This window comes from Oreochromis aureus, linkage group 4, assembly GCF_013358895.1.
Source record: "Oreochromis aureus strain Israel breed Guangdong linkage group 4, ZZ_aureus, whole genome shotgun sequence".
NCBI classification, from domain to species: domain Eukaryota; kingdom Metazoa; phylum Chordata; class Actinopteri; order Cichliformes; family Cichlidae; genus Oreochromis; species Oreochromis aureus.
Window position 1 is genome coordinate 26,068,302 of NC_052945.1, and position 19,831 is coordinate 26,088,132.

Here is a 19,831-nt window from a genome sequence, read left to right on the forward strand (position 1 = left end):
AGCTATGAGAGCTTCATTGTTTTGCCCGCTGCAAGTAGCCCTGACAAATTGCAGTGAATGCGAAACCTCCTTCTAAACTGGAGGTATCTTCCAAAAAAACATGCTGGCACGCCACCAGACGTGCATTTTCCCAGCAGCCAAATGATCAGCAGCCAGAAATGCTCGACAGCACCTCCGCTGGCCGGTGATGTTTCTGACAAATATAAAAAAGGAAGTTTAAAGTGCAGGTAAAACTCAAGAGTGAACCATTTTAAATGTATCTTACAGTACTCTCTTGTGTGTTACGTCATACGATGGACTTTTTTTCTCTCTCTTTTTCTCAATAACCCAACATTTCCTCCATACCGCCATCCTTCTTTTCCAGCTTCCTCTATTGCATTATCCAGCTGACAGGTGGACAATGCTGCAGAAAAAGAGCCGAGTTTTCCTTTTGTTCACTGCTTGCAATCACCATTTGATTTCACATCATGAAGATGAAAATTAGAAAACACAGGAGATGGAATCAAAGTTCATCAAAGCCATCAGGAGAAGAGGGTATATGAACGATTTTAAGAAGTGGCTTAAATAACAGGAGCGTGATCACGTAGAGGCTGTTGTAGCAGATTAAATTGTTAAACAGCGCCATCATGTGTTAGACTGTGGTTACTGCAACTTCTGCTGTTTTATTAAAGTACCTGATTTTTTTCTATTTTCTTTATTTAACATGAGAACAAAACCTAAAAACTATCATTCCCAACATTTAAAAAAAAATAAAAGGATAGAAAGGCATCTCTGCACCCAAGTTATTTATTTGAAATTCTTCTAAACATATATAAATAGAAAATGCTCCCCATATGGTAGTTGACTGTGTAATAGTAAAATAATTTATTAATAATAGTAATGACATAAACATGATGAATTGCATCAAAAGATGCTGTCATAGATCATGAAACAGATCTGCCATACTGAGTCTTCAACATGGAAAACATGCAAATAAATTAAAAAGCAGTTCTATACACAATAACTGAACATAATGCATTCTGAACCATGTGTACTAGCACACAGATCCAGTGCAGTGTTTTTAGCTTATTGTATTTATAACATAGCCATTCATTTGTATTGATGCGTGGCTGCGGTCATTCGTAAACATTTGCTTCTGTACGGTGAGGCTGTGGCAGTCGATGTGTCTGAACTCGGCTGCAAAAAGGCCAAAGAGGCAGAAGAACGACATCACCAGAATCCATTCACACGCTGCAGCTCCGGAGGAAACGCCTGTGATGTGGAGAATGGACACTGAAGGAGAGAAGAGCAGTTAAGGAGCACGATGCAGAACAACCGCACATCAGAGTAAATTCAATAGTAAACCTCACACTAGTGTTGCTGCTTCACTGATGCTTTCAGACACTCTAGTGTTTATTCTCAGCCCATACACTGCCTGTGCATGATTCTGTATAGTCACAGCAGTGAGAGGGTTCATTTGAAATGTATGTGAGAAATAGCTCTTCACACACAGTTCGGGTCAATATGAGCTCAGTTAGAATTCAGTCATTTAAAAAAGTTCAAAGAAAACCACATTAGACAAATACTGCATGTATCAGTATTTTCATGAGTCAACAGCAGTGCTCAAAAATTATTGCCATTCACTAGAAATATAGTGTTAAAACAAACGTATCGACACTCACTGGCCACTCTATTAGGTACACCTTGCAAGTACTCGGTTGGACCCATTTTATCTGCAAAAATCTTACTCATAGTACAGATTTCCATACTGACGTGACAGCATCACACAGTTGCTGCAGATTTGTTGTTTGCACATCCATAATGTGAATCTCCCATTCCTCAACATGTAATGGTGCTTTATTGGATTGAGATCTGGTGATTGTGCTGGTGTTTTGAGAGAATTGGTTAAAGAAACCAATCTTTGACAATTTGAGCTTTGTGGCATGGCACTGGTAGAATAATGTGAAAATTGGTATGCTGTGGTCAAAAAGGGTATACTGTAGAATTCAAATGATGGTGATTTGATATTAAGGGGCCCAACGTGTACCAACAAAAACCATTACATCACCCCGAAACCATCACCAGCAGCCTGAACCTTTGATACAAGGAAGGATTGGGCCATGCTTTGATGTTATTTGTGCCAATTTCTGATCCTGCCATTTGAATGGAAACAGAAATTGAGACTCATGAGACCAGACAACGTTGTTTTCAGTCTTCTGTTGTCAATCTTTGGTGAGCCACGTGAATCATACCCGCAGTTTCCTGTTCTTAGCAGACAAGCGGTTCTGAAATATTATTGTTGTTTGGCACCAACAATAATTCAGTGTTCAAAGACATTTAAATCACCATTCTTCCCCTTTCTCATGCTCAGTTTGAACTTTACAGGTTGTCTTTACCGTGTCTTCTAAATACATTAAGTGGCAACCGTGTGATTGGACAACTGGATAGTTGCATTAACAAGAAGTTATAGATATATTTTGAAGTTATGTGATATAGAAATAGGTAGCACATTCGGGGCACATTCTTTAAAACTGAAAATGTTCTTAAAATGTAAAAAATAAAATACAAATTAAAAAATTCTCCACAGCTAAATGGATAAAAGCATTATCTTGGATTTGATATTTGCATGAAGCAGTTTGAAGACAGAAAGGATACTAACAATGACCGTGGCAGTACAGATGATGCAGAAGGTCGCCCTGACAGGCCCCACCCACCATCGGTCCTGCGATGGATGAGCCCGATAAGTTAGATACAGCTGTACCCAGAAGTAGGCCAGGCCAAGGAAGAAAGCCAGGACTGCTCCCACAGTGTGAATAATCATTAAGACTGATTGCTACACAGGACAAGCAGAGGGGAGTGGAGAGTTTGATTAGCATACAGTCATCTTCATGTTATTTTTCACTGATAAAGTTTTAATCTTTAACAGAGTAAAACAAGTTGACAAGATAAGAGTGCTACCTGGAAGTTCCCGGTGATGGAGATCGATATGGAGGAGATGAATCCTAAAACAATACTGGCAATGTTGGCTTTTCCATGATCACCATAGTCTCTGACCTGCTGGAAACGGATCACCACAACCCACAGGGCTGAGGAACACGGAGAGGAGGTGGTTACGAAACAAGCAAAAAGTTACAAAAGCTGCAGAGATCCAAAGTGAAACTACAGCTCTGACAAACAGCAGCTGTTGTTGAATTTAAATGAACTAATTAGGGAAATCAGATAGCAAGCATTCTTCCTCTATATTGGGATATTTATTTGAATAATTTTTACCTAAAAAGCAGCAGATGTTGCAGACCTGGGAGAAGAGACAGCTCTGCGGGTTGTAAGTGCCACACTGGCTAGCAGCAGAAAGAATTAGTGAATCACGAGGTTCCTTTAAGGCTTTGAACATGATGACAGCAGCCTGCCAGTTCACTGTTATTTCAGTTTAAGTCCTTTATTCTTTACTTGGCTCTCGGAAGAGAAAGGATTTACACCAACCTGATGTACGGGATTCCCTCTGTTAGGTTGACTGATCCATTTGTTACAGCTATTGCAAATCTGATGGAGAGAAATAAAGCTGTTAATGAATGCTTAATTTTTGTGCCTTTGCAAGGGTATGATTAAACATTTTTTGTATACATATATAACTGTTTGAGAAGCCAAGCACACTTATTGCAGGATCCCAAACTTGAGTAAAGCTACACATCAGCTTGTGACCATGCCAAGCTCTTGCACAGTCTTCTTTTTGATGTCATCTACAAATCTGATAAGTTTAGTCGTTTTCCCTTATAGTTGTCATGCTGTCATGTTAAGCTGAGTGCACACACAGGCAGATGTGTGAACACCTGAAAATGACCAGGACCGAGTAGGAAAAAAACAATCACCTAGGCAAGTAGACTGCTTCTACAAACATTTGTGAGAGAATTTAATATAACATAAGGACATAAGGAAATAAGGACATGTTCTCTGGAGATACAAATCACACTTCTCCGTCTGGCAATCTGATGGACAAGTCTGGGTTTGGCAGATGCCCGCAGAACGGTCCTTGTGTGACTGCATTGTGCCAGGTGCAAAGTTTGGTGGAGGGGGGATTATGGCATAGTTATTCAGAAGTTGGACTCAGGCCCTTTGTTCCATTGAAGGAAACTCCTAATGCGTCAGCATACCAAGACATTTTGGACAATTTCATGGTCCCAACTTTGTGTAAACAGTTTGGGGATGGTCCCTTCCTGTTCCAACATGACTGCACACCAGTGGACGAAGCACTGTCCATAAAGACATGGGTGAGCGAGTTTGGTGTGGAAGAACTTGACTGGCCTGCACAGAGTCCTGACCGCAACCCAACAGAACACCTTTGGGATGAATTAGAGCAGAGACTGTGACAAATGTGCTTCTTGAAAAATGGTCAAAAATTCACATTAAATACTCCTAAAAGTTGTGGAGAGACTTCCCGGGAGAGCTGAAGCTGTTATAGCTGCAAAGTGTGGGCCGACATGGATTAAGGATGAGATATCAGTCAAGTTCATATGAATGTGAAGAAAGACGAATGAATACTTTTAGCAATATAATTTATATTAGCTAAAGTGTTGCAGTAAGAATGTGTTTATACATTAGCTAAAGCTACCTCTTGCATGAATGTAGCTGTATTACTACCACAGTCATCAGATCTGTCCAATAGAGCATCTATGGGATGTGGTGGAACAGGAGAGTCACATCATGGATGTGAGGCTTGCAAATCTGCAGTACTGTGTGACACCGTCATGTCAAAGTGCACTAAAATCTGTGAGGAATGTTTCAAACACCTTGTTTTATCTATACAATGAAGAAGCTAGGCAGTTCTGAGAGCAAAAGTGGGTCCAACATGGTGGTAACCGACTAACTAACTGAGGGATCACTAATGAGTGCATATACATGTATAAACATGTATACAACATAGAATAAACATGTAATATTTCTTATTTTGAGTTTTAATGTTGTTTTGAGTAGATTGGAACACATCTCATAAAATATATATTAATCAACAGTTGTATAGCTGACATCAAAATGAAAGTTCACAGACAGATGCAGTGCAAATCCTACAGGCGTGGAAGCAAGATGTTTAATATAAAGTTAAAGTACCTTAAGGCAGCTATCCCAAGACAAATATGTACTTTAAACTGAAGACAAGCCTCATAGATAACCTATACCGCGTGCTTTATGTCTTTATCAGTTTGCTTGCCCACAGCCTTTCACAGAGGCATGACTGAGCTCAACCTCAAGGCACCAATAGTGGCATTTATTGACACCAACACAACACATGGGTTTTGAATACGTCCACATTTGGTGTACTGATTTACACAACCAGGAGGCCTGAATAAAGACCACTGCCCTGTGTTTGGGTTTGAGAAATAAGGTAAAACATTTTATGAGAAGTGAGTTAAGAAAGGAGATGAAACACTCACACAGTCCAAATGCCCGCAGTGCCAAAGAAAGCCAGGCAGACGGGGAGCAATGCCCACAGCTGCATGCTGCTATAGAGCACGTGGAGATAAATACAACAAAATCAAAGCACCCTTCTCTCCAAAATAAAGTTTGAACTGTAAAAAAAGAAACCTATTAAAGAACATATCGACTACAGGAGAGGACATGGCGAAAGTAACAGTTTTACAACACAAAAACATTAAGTTAGTGTAACAATGAGTGAAAGAGGAGGCATTTGTACTCACTCTGTGAGGGATGACTGCAGGTTGAATGGTAGCTCTCTGTTAGCTTTTAAATAGTAACTCAGTAACTTCACCATTCCCCAAATGACCCTAGGACATATCGGACGCTATTCCATGACATTGCACAATCAAAATCATGACTCAACTTTTTCCAGCCACAGTCAGCAAATACGATCACAGTTTATGTAGAATATGTCATGTGTGATATGTGTGGTCCCTGTGGAGGGATGAACAAGTCAAAAATACTATTTATATAATACCTCCAAAAAAAATATTATTAACAATTAAAATTATTCTGATCATTTGTAAATTATATAGCGGGGCAATACGTCATGAGCTACGGTAACTTGACTGTGTCTATTTAAAGGGCCGGGCTGAACTTCAACCCAGAGGTAATTTAGATTTACAACCTCTTGTAAAAATTTCCTCTCAGTTCTAACAGCGGGTTTCCTCACCTCGACAGTTTACCTTTTCCTTTCCTGAAAACAAACCCCTTGAAATCTGTCACAGCAACCACATTCAGGCCCTGAATAAATGATGTGGATTAATTAGAAGTACTGAGATAAAAATATTCAACTGATCACCAGTGCTGTAAAATGCCATCATGGACACAGAGCCTTTGCTTTCTGTTTATAAGGAGGGCAGGAATTTGATAAATTGATTTATCCCTTGCAGTGTTATCAGTCATAAAGTTTTATTTATATTTATTCCGCTTTTTTAACTGCAACAATATGAAATTAAATACTGTGATTAGGAGAAATTAAAGGAACACCATGGAGGCACCACAATGAAGACTTTCTAAGATTGTTCTATGGGAGGACGGAGCAGGATCAGCATGTTAGAGAAATCCCATCAGACAGCGAGGACGAGTGAAGTAGAGAGGTTGGAGCAAAACAATAGTTTTTTTTATAAAAACTGAAGATACACGTGGCTGTGAAGATGATGATTTGTCTGAAGATGACAGCAGTTCTTCTAAAACCCCTAAATGGAAAACATGCCTTTCAAGTATTGATTGAATGGCTACATATTGATCCATGATTGAGCCATTTTTAGCCATCAAAATGTGTTCAGGTGAGGCTTTTTAAAAAAAAAAAAAAAAAAAAAAACAACAAGCGCATGAACAAAATCCAAGTAAGAAAAAGTTTTTAATTGTTAAAACCACAAATAAAATGATTTGTTCAATAATTTAAAATGTGAATATCATTTCTTGAAATTGTAAAATTCCAAAAGCCGATAATGCAACTTCTAAAGTACTCAGAGTAGAAAACTGTTGTATAAGAACCATTTACCATTTACCAAGAAAAAGTTTTACAAAACTGCTTACATTAAAATGTTGGCAGTGCCTCAAGCATTTGTTTGAGTCATTTAAAAAAAAACAGTTGTAAGGACAAAATAAATAAATAATAAATAAAATATAAAATAAAATAATAAAAATCTTTAATCAGTCACGAGACACGCTGGCACATCCCTGACTGCAGAGGGTTTAAACCACAAGCTCAACCTTGACGTCCAAATTAGCTTCATATGGCTCCAGTAGGGGGCGTACTTCTTCAGCCAGGAACTTTGCCACCTGAAGGAGAGGAGCAGGGAGAAGAAAAAAATTTTATACCATTAGTTTGTTAACAGTCGTCACCGTCACCAAGGGGCAGCAGACACCACACCTGCAGTAATAGGAGAGCTGCGGCTTGGCTGAAAACATTCATCTGTTGCCAGAATCTGAATAAAAACAAGGCTGATCATGCTGTACCTGCTGTGGAAGAAACAGAGAAACATTAAGGTGGAGCTGACTTTAACAGCCATGTTGTTAGGTCTCCAAGTCAAGTCTGGTTATTGGTAATCAGCTTCTTGAATTAACCCTCTGGGGTCCAGGGCATAATTACCAGTTACACAGTTTACAAAAAGTCTTATTTTCCTTTGCATCAAATGCGAAACGTGTACATACGTCTACTCTTCTCTTCCTTCCAAGCATTCACATTTTTTTGCATTTTCATGAGAAACTGGGAGCATGGGAGTTTCCACCACCCTGTTTGTCGGCAACAGATCAAATTGTGCACGGCTAACTTCTAAAATCACCCCGCTTCTCTACACACTTTCAATTCTGATTGGATCTCATCCCTGTAGAATATTCTCATCTTTTTTAAATCAGCGATGGAGTTTCATCATAGGTTTTGTCCTCGTACATTAGTATTTAACTATCGTCTTGTTTTTGTCAGGAGAAAAAAGAAAAAGAAAGAAAAGAAAAAAAAGAAAGAATACTGCTGTTGCTACTCCAAAATTTAAGGGATGCATAACTGGATGTGTGTGCATGACTTCTGGACAAACAGGTGAGTCTTACCTTAAGACAAGAGGATGCTGAAATTATCATGCATGAGATCCTGAAGAAAACAAAAACAAACATGAGAAGCTTTTACTCCAACTCGTGGCTTTAGAGAGAACTCCGAAGTTCCAAAAACAACTCCTCCCAGTACCTGGAGTTCAAACTCCTCTTGGACGAGGAACTGATAAATACGTTCTCTCCAGAAATCAAGAAAAGGAAGCCCCAACCAGATGAGAGTGTAGGAAAATAACGTGCAGTCCACGTGCCTTTCAGGCTTTTCAGGTGCAGAATGCTTGGGTGCAACAGTAAAACAAATATGAGATGTGAGAAGTACCAAATGTTCTTCTGTGTCTCCAAAAAAATCACAGTGCGTCCCCAGATATCATAGATGAATGGACTTTTGTGAATTAAAAAGCCCAGTGTGATCATTTCTTTCTAGACCAGAGGCCTAAGGCTAGTGAACTGTCAATGACTTCTAAGTTGACCCATGATCTACTTTTTTATGATGTTGTTATATAAATATGTTTTAATATCCTGCTTACAGAGTTCAGTGGAGCATTTCATTTTCTCAACCAGCTCTTGAAATTTGTTAGTTTCACATTCGTGATCAATGAACTCTTCCTGTGCACTGACGTGCACATGTTGAAAACTTAAATTGTAAATGTAAAATTAGTTAAAAACAAACGTTTTTTCAATGTGTTTTTTAACATCCCGATACTTGATTTATATGAAAAAAAAAATCAAAATCAAAATACCTTTTTTCTTGGGTCTGAGGAGAATAAAGGAGGTCTTAATAGTCATGTGCATGCTACCAGGTCCTGACTGAACAGCCAACACGGGCACATTTACAAAGCTGTGAATTTGATATGATGCTATAACTCTGAACTTTGAGAAAGATGTCGCATTATTGTAGACGCGTACAATAAGTAGGGAATAATCATTCTTAATTAGGATTAGGTAGCTCAAGTTTAGCTTCCGCGTTAGCCAGGTCTTACATGGAGAAATTCTCTCAACTGTTAAAAAATGTTTTTTGAACACCTGAGTGAAAGTCAATAAATTTGAGAATGGGGTATTGGTTAAATAAAACTATATCTATGAGTTGACTGACAATATGGGCTAACATGAACTAAAAGCAAGATAAAAGTGCAAACGCTGTTTTATTTATTAAGTAAACATCGTGAAAAGTGAATTTGGTCATTCAAATCTTTTAAATGGTTTAGCAGCTGGAAGTAGATGAATGGTGAGATTATAACTAAAACATTTAACCAGCTATAAGTGAGACATGCTTGGCTGAGCTTGAAATGACTTCGATCATGATAGATGGTGTTGATGAATATGGAGTCCACAGTTGGTGTAGATCTCTACAATTAAGACTCGAATGATTGCGATACAGTGTTCACAGCACATTGTTACTCAGGATTCAATGGTTGAGTAAAAAGCTGTTACTTGTGATTACGGATGGTTTCTTTCCTCTCTTCCCTGCCTTGCTCCTGTGCAGGAGGATCTCCCTGCCCGAGTCCTTCCTGACAGCAGACATCATCCTCAGCACGCTGCAGAACATCACAGAGGGTCTTGTGGTCTACCCCAAAGTCATCGCGAGACACATCCGCCACGAGCTGCCCTTCATGGCCACAGAGAACATTATTATGGTGATGAACAAGTCAAAAATACATAATACCTACAAAAAAAATGGATTACTGGCAAATTATGTAGTGAAGTGTGAATTAAAGCAACTTGACTTCATCTATTTAAAGGACTAAGAGTCAGTGTAATGCTAGATTTAGACAGACACAAAAGGATACAGCTGATGATGAATGTTGTTAAACCCCATCATGCACTCAGAACGTTTGCTTCCCGTCTATAAAGAGGGCATAGCTTTAATGAATTCACCCCACACAGTTTTATCATTCATGTTTTATTTATTTCAAGCAAACAATAATACTGCGTCAATGACAAATTAAACACTGATGAACCAATGAATTCATGACATCACCATGAAAACACTATGGAAGCTTGTTTCCATCACGGAGAGAAGGAGGAAAAATCTATCCATAAGCCGAATTTTCAAGTTAGTGAGACAAATTTGAGTAAAAGTAACTAAAAATTTTAAGAATTTTGAAATTTCAAGTTTTTCCAATCAAGAAGATTCACAAATGACATCATTTCCTTGTTACGGCAGGCACTGGCAGTGACAGGCACGTTGCAATAGCACCAGTTGGCTATCAATGTACAGTCAACAAGAACAAATTACTGTTGTGCTGATAATGTCATGTGATTCATCGAGTAACACAAGATTTCATCAGTTGTAAATCCACAGTGAAAATACACAGCGGTTAGCTCATGAAATTTTGAAATACATAACTTGAAATTTCATGTTATGGATAGCAACACCCCCCAATGGTGGAAACAAGCTTCTATTAAACTCCACTATGCCACCACCTACACTGTTCTTCCGTGTCAGTGTGAGTAATGCTGGTCTCAGCATTACTCACTTCAAAGAGAAAAAGAGAAAAACAAAACACAGACAGTGGCTGCAGTGGACATTTTACTGTTTGTAACGCTCCCGCTTCGTCTCATCTGTTATAACTTCACTCTCCACCGTGGCTGGTTGACCAACAACAGTACAAGCGAGAGCGGCCCACACACTGGTTGTACCACACACTTTGTGCGCTGCCTCCATCTGACAACAGAGCTCACTCCAGGCACACAGACGGTCAGTCCCTAGAGTGGAGTGGACAGCAAACTCTGCTCGACCATAAAACCAGCTTAAGACATCACTGATGTTTTAAAGCACAAGCTCAACCTTGACGTCCATATTGGCCTTATACGGCTCCAGTAGGGGGCGTACTTCTTCAGCCAGGAATGTTTTCACCTGAAGAAGAGGAGCAGGAACAAGAAAAGAAACCGTCATCAACGGGGCAACAGACACAGCTGCAGTAATAGGGGAGCTGCGGCTTGGCTGAAAACATTCATCTGTTGTCAGACTGAAGAAAAATAAGGCTGATCATGCTGTACCTGCTGTGGAGCACGCCCAATAAAGGTCTTGGGGTCCAGCAAAGCATCCAGCTGCCCTAGAATGGGTGCAAAGTAGGGGTCTCGCTGGATTCTGCCCAGTAGGTCATTGTCTCCACCTTCCTGTTTAACCACAGCTGCTGCCTCTTGGGACAGAACACGGATCTTCTCGTGGCACTCCTGAAGGAGACACAGGAAAAAACAGAGAAACATTAAGGTGGAGCTGACTTTAACAGCCATGTTGTTAGGTCTCCAAGTCAAGTCTGGTTTTTGGTAATCAGCTTCTTCATTTAAATGGTCAAAACACTGGTTACTAGTCAGGAAGATGATCTCATTTCAGTCATCTGAATTTCTGGTTACCACTGGCATTTTCTGCCCAGTAAACCATCTCTCCTGATTAAGCAAAAATGCATTCATCAAGTTATGTTTAAAACTTTTATTATTGTGTCCATTCTGACTCACAGAGGAGAATTCCTCACAGGGTATTTTCTCCTACCTGTCTGTTGCCTCCTGCCTTCACTATCGCCATAATAATGTTCTCTGTGGCCATGAAGGGCAGCTCGTGGCGGATGTGTCTCTCGATGACTTTGGGGTAGACCACAAGACCCTCTGTGATGTTCTGCAGCGTGCTGAGGATGATGTCTGCTGTCAGGAAGGACTCGGGCAGGGAGATCCTCCTGCACAGGAGCAAGGCAGGGAAGAGAGGAAAGAAACCATCAGTAATCACAAGTAACAGCTTTTTACTCAACCACTGAATCCTGAGTACCAATGTGCAATGCATTGTAGGATGTGTAGTTCTTTAACCATTAACGCAATGATGTACATAGTCTTTTACTCTTGATTTCTTTTCTATTTTCCTTCAGTTTTTTTCCCTTTATGGCCACAATTCCTCTCTTAGCTGGTTGGCTTGGTTCAAGGCCTCAAACTCTCATGGATTTCCTGAAGTGTCAGTGGGAAAAATGAAGGAGAAATCCACTTTTAAAACCAGAGTCCTTACAAAAGTGGGCAGTCACTGTGGCCCTCCACTTGGGCTACTCACTCCTAATTGCAGTGTTCATACGCATTTTTCAGGGTCAAATTCAGGCAATTTTAAAGCACTTTCAAGGTCATTTTTCAAGCTTTTCTAGTACATTACCAAAAAAGAGCATCACCTCAGTAAGAACATGTAAAAATTAAAACAATTCATCTTAGGTTGACTTAAATGCCCTTTTTGCCCCTTTAAAACAGAAAAATGCACCACGAACCCTGTAATTGGGAATCATTGTTCACTACTATTTATTGTACGCGTCTACACTGATGTGATATCTACTTCACAGAGGAGAACTGCATCATACCAAATTCACAGCTGTGTAAGTGTGTCTGTGTTGGCTGACCTGTTGGCGCTGTCATCCAGTGTCCTCTCCAGCCACTGCACTGAGGCAGTCTGCAGGGGGTCGGCCATCAACGCAATCAGATGTCGGGCCAAGCTACAGCAGCGTTCTGCACGCATGGGGTTCCTCTTGTAGGGCATAGCACTGGAACCTGGAAGAGGAGCGGGCAAAGCTTTAGGCTGAGGCACAGTTTAACAGGTAAAAAGTGCTTTTGAATGAGCCAACGTACCAATCTGCTCCTTCTCAAAAGGTTCCTCAATCTCTTTTAGGTTGGCCAGCAGGCGGATGTCTGTGCAGATCTACAGCACATAACAGCATAAAGTTTAGACTCTGTTAGATCAGCTTTTTGAAAATCCTGAGCTCAAGACCCAAGTTTCTTTAACCACCACTAAATGGAGACATTTCTTCACCTTGTGCACAGAAGCTCCCAAACTAGCGAGGGTGGACAGGCAGTCTATGTCCACTTTACGACTGTACGTCTGCCCAGTCACCAGGTAGGCTCTGGATAAGAATGGAACAAATTAGTTATAGCCCGTGTTTCAAACTGTTCCTGCTTGGACCATGTTATAAAAACATGTCAGTTAATATTGGAGACAGGAGTTTGATACTTACTTCTTAAAGCCAGCCATCTCTGTCACCATCTTGTCAAGCTCTTCCACCTGGTGGCACAAAAGGAAAACTGACATTAAAAAGTCATCACAATACAGTGCTGTGGGACTTCAGAAATCACCCACGTGGTTCTTATGGTTGTTTATACCTTGTCATGGTCCCCCTGAAAGAGCTGCAGGAAGCTGGCCTGGGTGCCTGTGGTCCCCTTGACTCCACGGAAACGAAGATCATCGCGGGCTCGCTCCAGGTTCCTCACATCCATCACCAAATCCTGCAGCCACAGACACGCTCGCTTCCCCACTGTGGTCAACTGGGCAGGCCTGTACAGAGAGGAGGAGAGGGGCACAGTGTGTTTGACATCAAAGTTAGACAGCTCCATCAGTCTGATGAAGGCCTATGAAAACACTGCAGCTGCAGTCGGACTCACTGGAAGTGTGTAAAGCCGAGCGTGGGGAGGTCAGCGTATTCCTCTGCAAAGTTTGCCAGCCGGTCGATGACTCTGGCCAGCTGCAGCAAAAACAAGCCTTTAATGATGCAAATCAGGGTGTCCAACTTATTTTACATGGTGGGCTACAAACAGCCAACTTTGATCTTTAGCTCCCAGAAGCAGTGAAGATGCATAATAAATGTGACCAATATGTTGCAAAGCCTGTCCTGTAATCTTTAAATATAATTTTTCATGAATTCAATTCAATGAAAATGTTTTTTTGTTTTTTTAATGGACTCACTGTAAAAACAAAAAAACTAACTGACAAGCTTGTTTGATATTAATTTGCACTGCTTTCATAGAATTTCTGGACAAACAGGTGAGTCTCACCTTGGGCAAGAGGATGTTGAAGCCATCACGCAATGCAATGAGATCCTGAAGAAGAGAAACGACAAACATGAGAAGCTTTAAAGAGTCAAAACTCATCACTGCTGGGTTTATTTGTGCAATAGTCATACTTACAGTATTGTCTCCCACATAGCATGACGTAGCTCCGAGGTGGATGATGGGAGCAGCTGTGGGGCAGCAGTGTGCAAAGGTGTGGACGTGCGCCATGACATCGTGCCTCAGCTTTCGCTCTTCTTCAGCCGCCATGGCAAAGTCAATGTCCTCTGCATGGCTCTCCATCTCTGCAATCTGAGCATCAGTGATGGGCAGACCCAGAGCCTGAGGAGGAGAACATTGAACACAGAGACATGATGACAAACAGGAAGAGTTTCTACAAGCATCTCGTAAAGTTTAGAGATGGCAAAACAAAAGTGCTTGTAGTTACAGAATGAATTCTGAACCATTTCCTGCAGGGTTTCATTCATTTTCAGAGTTTACTTATAAGCTGCTTCCTACTTACTTCCTACTTTTTATGTGGAGCTTTTTGACTCTTGATAACACAGTTCTTTACTTTTAAGATATTCATGTATCAACAGTTACAAATACAAATATGTTTTTATATAAATACATGTTTTATTGTAAATACACATATTTGCAGTATTGGCTCTTCTGTTGATGAAAAGGATGTTTGGGTGAAAGTCACACAGTGACTTGCATTGCTAAGCTGATAACAAACAGCCTGCTGTTTATTAGTCATTAGTCTGTCAGCATGTCTTTTCTCCAGTTTTGATCATCATGTGCTGTCCTCGTGAGGAGGCACAGGCACTCAATATTCTGATTAGACTGGACTGTATTCAGCTGGGACACCGTAGTCACGTGATTCCTACAGCACTACAGATTGGTCAAAGGGGTCATAGGTCAGACAGGTAAAAAAAAAAACCTCAGTACAAAGAACACCACAAACACAACAGCATTTAGCCAGAGTTACTGTTACTAATTTTCCCACTTGAAGAGCTTTTCGCTCATCACAGTAACATTCGCTGTCGAGAGCAGCAGCTGTTCAAATGATTCAGAACATGTACGCATGCGTGTCAAAGCTCACGTGGCTCTGCGATGGAAAATACAAAATGCAGATTTTCAATTTTAGAATCTCATAATAATCCTGACAAATGTTCATTTAAAATATGACCTATGACTTCCACACAAAGACACTGATTACTGTATGGTAGCAGTCTGCTCAGTCAGCACCGGGCAGCATCCACACGACTCTTAAGACCTCCTTATAACTATGTTTAGAGCAGGAAACTTGATATGGCTCTGTAAAGGTCGCGGACTTCTTTCATAAGCTTGAATCAGCGGGTCGTGATATCAAACCTTTTCCGCTTTGGCGAGGAAAATCCACAGCTTCCTCCAAGTGGTGAATTTCTTTTTGTCGCTGAAGTTGTAGCTCATTTCTTTGCTGGCGTATCTGGACACCAGAGGTGAGCGATACTTATTCATCTCTTCGGCTCCGGCCATGGTTGCTAGAAACGTGAACAGCTCTTTTTCTTCTTCCTCTTCGTTTTCATAACAGTTGTACCAACTTATAGTTGCATTACTGGCCCCTACTGGACTGCGAAAGTAACACCTCCGTGTTATTTCGTGTGATTTTAATACATTTTTTGCCAACAGGTCAGCTTTTAATCTCGTAGACTTTTCTATGTGAAAGCGCTCTGCTTCTTCTTTGTGGCCTCAGCTGTGGCATCCCCAGTGGCACTCTCACAGCTGTTTATGGTGAGTCCATGAAATGATGCCACAAGATGCCGAGTGATGCCACAGCTCTGAGGTCGCTCCAAAAGATATTCTGGCATGTTATGAGAGCTTGGTCCACATTGCCAGCATAAAGTCAAACTCGTTGAACCACCTGGTAATTATATTCACATTATTCATTCACTTTGTCCTTTTGAATTTTCTAGCTTATTTTAGATTGTAGTTGAGCCAGTGGCTTCTTCACTTGTTGCTCCTGTATTTTCCTCAGTGATCAGTGTGTCAGATCTTTTGCTACTTCTCTGCCTCGTTAGGTAATAATGATACTTGTAAGGCATGTTGCGTATTTGCAGCTCTGGAGGTCAGGCTCACTAAACTGGAGACCCAGCTCCGCACCCTGGAAAATCCTTTCTGCACCCCTGCAGGCAAAGATAGCTTTGTCAACAGTGTTGACCCAAGCATATAAGAATGATGAAAAATCTGTGCTTATCAGTTGCATTTATGTAATATTAAATAACTCACAAAAAAATGCAATTTCATCTATTTTATTTTTCAAATTTTCAGTGTATTGCTGTATAGGGTATACACGGGGTTCCTTATTTCCTTTTCTTGATATTATTTTAATAAAATGCAACTCTGGAACTGCCGAGTGTTTCCTGACTTATACACCATTTCTTTTTACTGTGCGTTAACAGTCTATTAAGACCTGGAGACTTGATAGGGCTATTTAAAGGTCACAGAATTTACTTCAGAATATTAGCAAAGTTTGCCACTCAAAGTGTCCATCAAAGAAACAGATAAATCAAGAGTATTTCAAACATTTTTAGCTTCATCATATGTGGATCTACAGCTTCCTTCAATTTGTGAATTTCTTCCTGCTGGCCTATTGTAGTTTCTTGAGCTCTTTTTAATACTTATAATATTCAAGTTTTTGAAACAACTGCCTTCTGTTGTTGTAATTTTGGAAAATAAAATTTGTTGTTTGTTGTTTGAAAAACTATTTATATTCAATTTTCAATTCAATTTTATTTATATAGCGCCAAATCACAACAAGGCGCTTTATAATGTAAGGTAGACCCTACAATAATACATACAGAGAAAAACCCAACATCAAATGACCCCCTATGTGGGAAGGAAAAACTCCCTTTTAACAGGAAGAAACCTCCAGTAGAACCAGGCTCAGGGAGGGGCGGGGCCATCTGCTGCGACCAGTTAGGGTGAGAGAAGGAAAACAGGATGAAAGACATGCTGTGGAAGAGAGACAGAGATTAATAACAAGTACGATTCAATGCAGAGAGGTCTATTAACACATAGTTAGTGAAAAAAGTGACTGAAAAGGAAAAACTCAATGCATCATGGGAATCGCCCGGCAGCCTACGTCTATTGCAGCATAACTAAGGGAGGATTCAGGGTCACCTGGTCCAGCCCTAACTACAGGGCTCTAGACTAACTTTTTGCCACGGTTGCACCGGCACAAAAGTTAGGCGCACTCAAATTTTTCAACCACATCGCTTAACACCGCAGTTTTACATGTCCACTTTCTTTGGGGGGAAGTCCATACAGGCAATATTCATTTCTAAATTATTAACTAACAATCTTGTGCTTAAAGTGCTTTGTCAATATAGTAGAAAATGTTCAACTTAATCATCATCTTGGCTCCTCTGACGACCTATTTGCTGCTGCCTGCTCCTGAAAGGCAGTGGGGAGAGGGGACAGTTGGGCAGTGCATTTATTGCAGCATATAATGTGTTTTCTGGATACACTGCTGTTTTTTCAGCATTCAAAGATTGATGGCACCGTGTCAGAGCTGGCTATGAATTTCAGATGGATCAGGCCTTAACTTAACACAAAAGTTATCAATAGTTCTTTTCATCTTTTCTTATTACCCACAGCTACATCCACTTCTGTCAGGCCTAGGCTGCTCACTAGGGCTGGGTATCATCACTGATTTCTATAATCCATTCGATTACGGTTCTCAAAGTCCTGATTCGATTCAATTTAGCCTCAGACAGTCAGAAATATAATTCTGATCATTTATCAGTACTGATACATGTGAGACTTCATCAGAATTGTGAACATCACAGCAGGTACCTTTGTGTCAAAGTAACAGAATAAAACAGAAAAACATGGAGATTTTTCTGGTCTGGCTTTTTATAGCAGATAACCTTAAAAATATTCTGCAATATTCTGCAATTTTGCATGATTTTAAAATGTTTAAATTTCTTCAGTATTTAACAGCAGAAATAAGGCTTTCTTGTCCGAGGTCATTTAAGTGAAAAAGACAGCAGCCGACAGCGCTGTAAACAACGGTAGACTGGTGGGTAATACGCGAATGAATAATGCAGAAAACCGATTTGAGACAGGAAACTGTTCTTGAAGTACAGAGAGAGAGAGCTGTGCATGAAGTGTGATTTTTATCGTGGTGGAAGCAAAACAGCAAAAGTCAGAGGGAATTCATGACAACATTGATCAAATGTGAAGCGTAGTTTGCTGCTGCTTTTGCTGCTGGCTCAGTGAATTTTGGTTGGAGAGATGAAACCTGCAGCTCAGAATCAGCGCAAAAAAGAAGTAAACACAGAGCGGACCCGACGCATCAGAATCAGTGAGCTCCGACAGCGTGTCCGCCTACGGGCCATCGGGTGAGAAAGCCGAGAAAGACAAAGATGATTCTGATGCGTCGGGTCCGCTCTGTGTTTACGTCTTTGTGTGGAATCAGTGTACCTGCTCTCATTTGCTGTTTGGTGGTTGTTGAAATAGTTTTGTGAGCTTTAATCTGAGAAACTGGCGTTTCTGGCAAAACATATGGGCTCAAAATGTGGTCATAAATATTTTGTACTTGTAAATCAGTTTTGTACTTGTAAATCAGGATTTGTATGTGTAAAAAGAATTTGTGCGTGCGTAAAAAGATTTGTATGTGTAAAAAAAGATTTGTGTGTGTAAAAAGATTTGTATGTGTAAAAGAATTTGTGCGTGCGTAAAAAGATTTGTATGTGTAAAAAGATTTGTGTGTGGACTTAGCCAAAAACCCCCTGCAAGTTACAAGTACGAATTTTGACCCTATTTTTCTTCCTGTCATCTGATTGGTCAATGTCATGTCAATCACAAATGTAACAATCCAATCAGAGAACAGATGGGTTTGGCTGTCGGAGGGGCACTTTTTTGAACTGCAGGTCCTTGAAGGGAATAAATGCCCTTTTACATGCCAACCCAGCGTTTTCCTTCATTACCACGAAGGAAAACAGTCTGTGGTCGTCCGAGTTTGGTGATTTTTGTGTCACAGGTCTATGTGCTTAATACAGGGACTTCCACAGCCTTTTCAACAGCGCTGCGGACCGCGCGGGGGCAGTGTTTTGGAAATGACAGTCTTCATTACAAAGCTTTCTTCGTTATGAATTAGCATACATGTTTTTATTGAACATTTGAAGAACTAGCAAAAAAACCAGAAACTCTTGTAGAGGACATAAAGTCAGAGATAGAAACGACAAGGAGCAGGTGCATCTAGTACAGGTAGAGCTGCTGCAAAAACCCACAGAGCTCAGCAGCCAGCGCAACAAATTCTGGATCTTTTGCTTTTAGTTAGCAGTTAGCATTAGCAGCACATCCTGCGTCCGATGTGAAAGGACCTTTATGCTGCGCACTGTGACTCACAGCAATGGTCTACTTTGTGTTAAACTAATCCTAAAGTAATAATGGTATTTCTAACCACTGACATACCACAACTTTATCCTTTCAACAGCTGCTGAAAGTAAGGGGACCTAGCTGCTATCGGATATTTATATAGAGATCCTCCAGCTTCAAACTGTATTACCCTTCAAGGGCCTGCAGTTCAAAAAAGTGCCCCTCCGACAGCCAAACCCATCTGTTCTCTGATTGGATTGTTACATTTGTGATTGACATGACATTGACCAATCAGATGACAGGAAGAAAAATAGGGTCAAAATTCGTACTTGTAACTTGCAGGGGGTTTTTGGCTAAGTCCACACACAAATCTTTTTACACATACAAATCTTTTTACGCACGCACAAATTCTTTTTACACATACAAATCTTTTTTACGCACGCACAAATTCTTTTTACACATACAAATCTTTTTTACACACACACACAAATCTTTTTTACACATACAAATCTTTTTTACACATACAAATCTTTTTTACGCACGCACAAATCTTTTTTACACATACAAATCTTTTTTACGCATGCACAAATTCTTTTTACACATACAAATCCTGATTTACAAGTACAAAACTGAGTTACAAGTACAAAATATTTATGACCACATTTTGAGCCCATAAAAACAC

General features: G+C 40.3%; 2 protein-coding genes across 2 annotated transcripts; both read right to left on the reverse strand.

Moving 5' to 3' along the window:
- Positions 1-824: 824 nt before the first annotated feature.
- Positions 825-5,699, reverse strand: tmem150b (transmembrane protein 150B). The gene is made up of 7 exons (XM_031740175.2): positions 5,667-5,699; positions 5,403-5,471; positions 3,460-3,519; positions 3,250-3,317; positions 2,938-3,065; positions 2,635-2,812; positions 825-1,272 (listed from the first exon to the last, which is right to left on the reverse strand). Exons 2-7 carry the CDS (start codon positions 5,465-5,467, stop codon positions 1,061-1,063), a joined length of 711 nt encoding a protein of 236 aa, XP_031596035.1. The 5' UTR covers positions 5,468-5,471; positions 5,667-5,699; the 3' UTR covers positions 825-1,060.
- Positions 5,700-9,879: 4,180 nt separating this feature from the next.
- Positions 9,880-15,349, reverse strand: adsl (adenylosuccinate lyase). The gene is made up of 12 exons (XM_039611649.1): positions 15,160-15,349; positions 13,921-14,124; positions 13,789-13,833; positions 13,399-13,478; positions 13,120-13,291; positions 12,975-13,021; positions 12,773-12,863; positions 12,592-12,661; positions 12,366-12,513; positions 11,489-11,669; positions 10,996-11,172; positions 9,880-10,852 (listed from the first exon to the last, which is right to left on the reverse strand). Exons 1-12 carry the CDS (start codon positions 15,301-15,303, stop codon positions 10,766-10,768), a joined length of 1,446 nt encoding a protein of 481 aa, XP_039467583.1. The 5' UTR covers positions 15,304-15,349; the 3' UTR covers positions 9,880-10,765.
- Positions 15,350-19,831: the final 4,482 nt, after the last annotated feature.

Coding starts and splice junctions, on each gene's coding strand:
- adsl (XM_039611649.1), bottom strand. CDS start 15,303: ATGGCCGGAGCCGAAGAGATGAATAAGTATCGCTCACCTCTGGTGTCC. Junction 12,662..12,772: donor TGGGAGCTTCTGTGCACAAG/GTGAAGAAATGT, acceptor TATGTGCTGTAG/ATCTGCACAGACATCCGCCT. Junction 11,670..12,365: donor CTGGATGACAGCGCCAACAG/GTCAGCCAACAC, acceptor GCTCCTGTGCAG/GAGGATCTCCCTGCCCGAGT.
- tmem150b (XM_031740175.2), bottom strand. CDS start 5,467: ATGCAGCTGTGGGCATTGCTCCCCGTCTGCCTGGCTTTCTTTGGCACT. Junction 2,813..2,937: donor CCATCACCGGGAACTTCCAG/GTAGCACTCTTA, acceptor TGTCCTGTGTAG/CAATCAGTCTTAATGATTAT. Junction 1,273..2,634: donor TACTGCCACGGTCATTGTTA/GTATCCTTTCTG, acceptor TCTCTCCTTCAG/TGTCCATTCTCCACATCACA.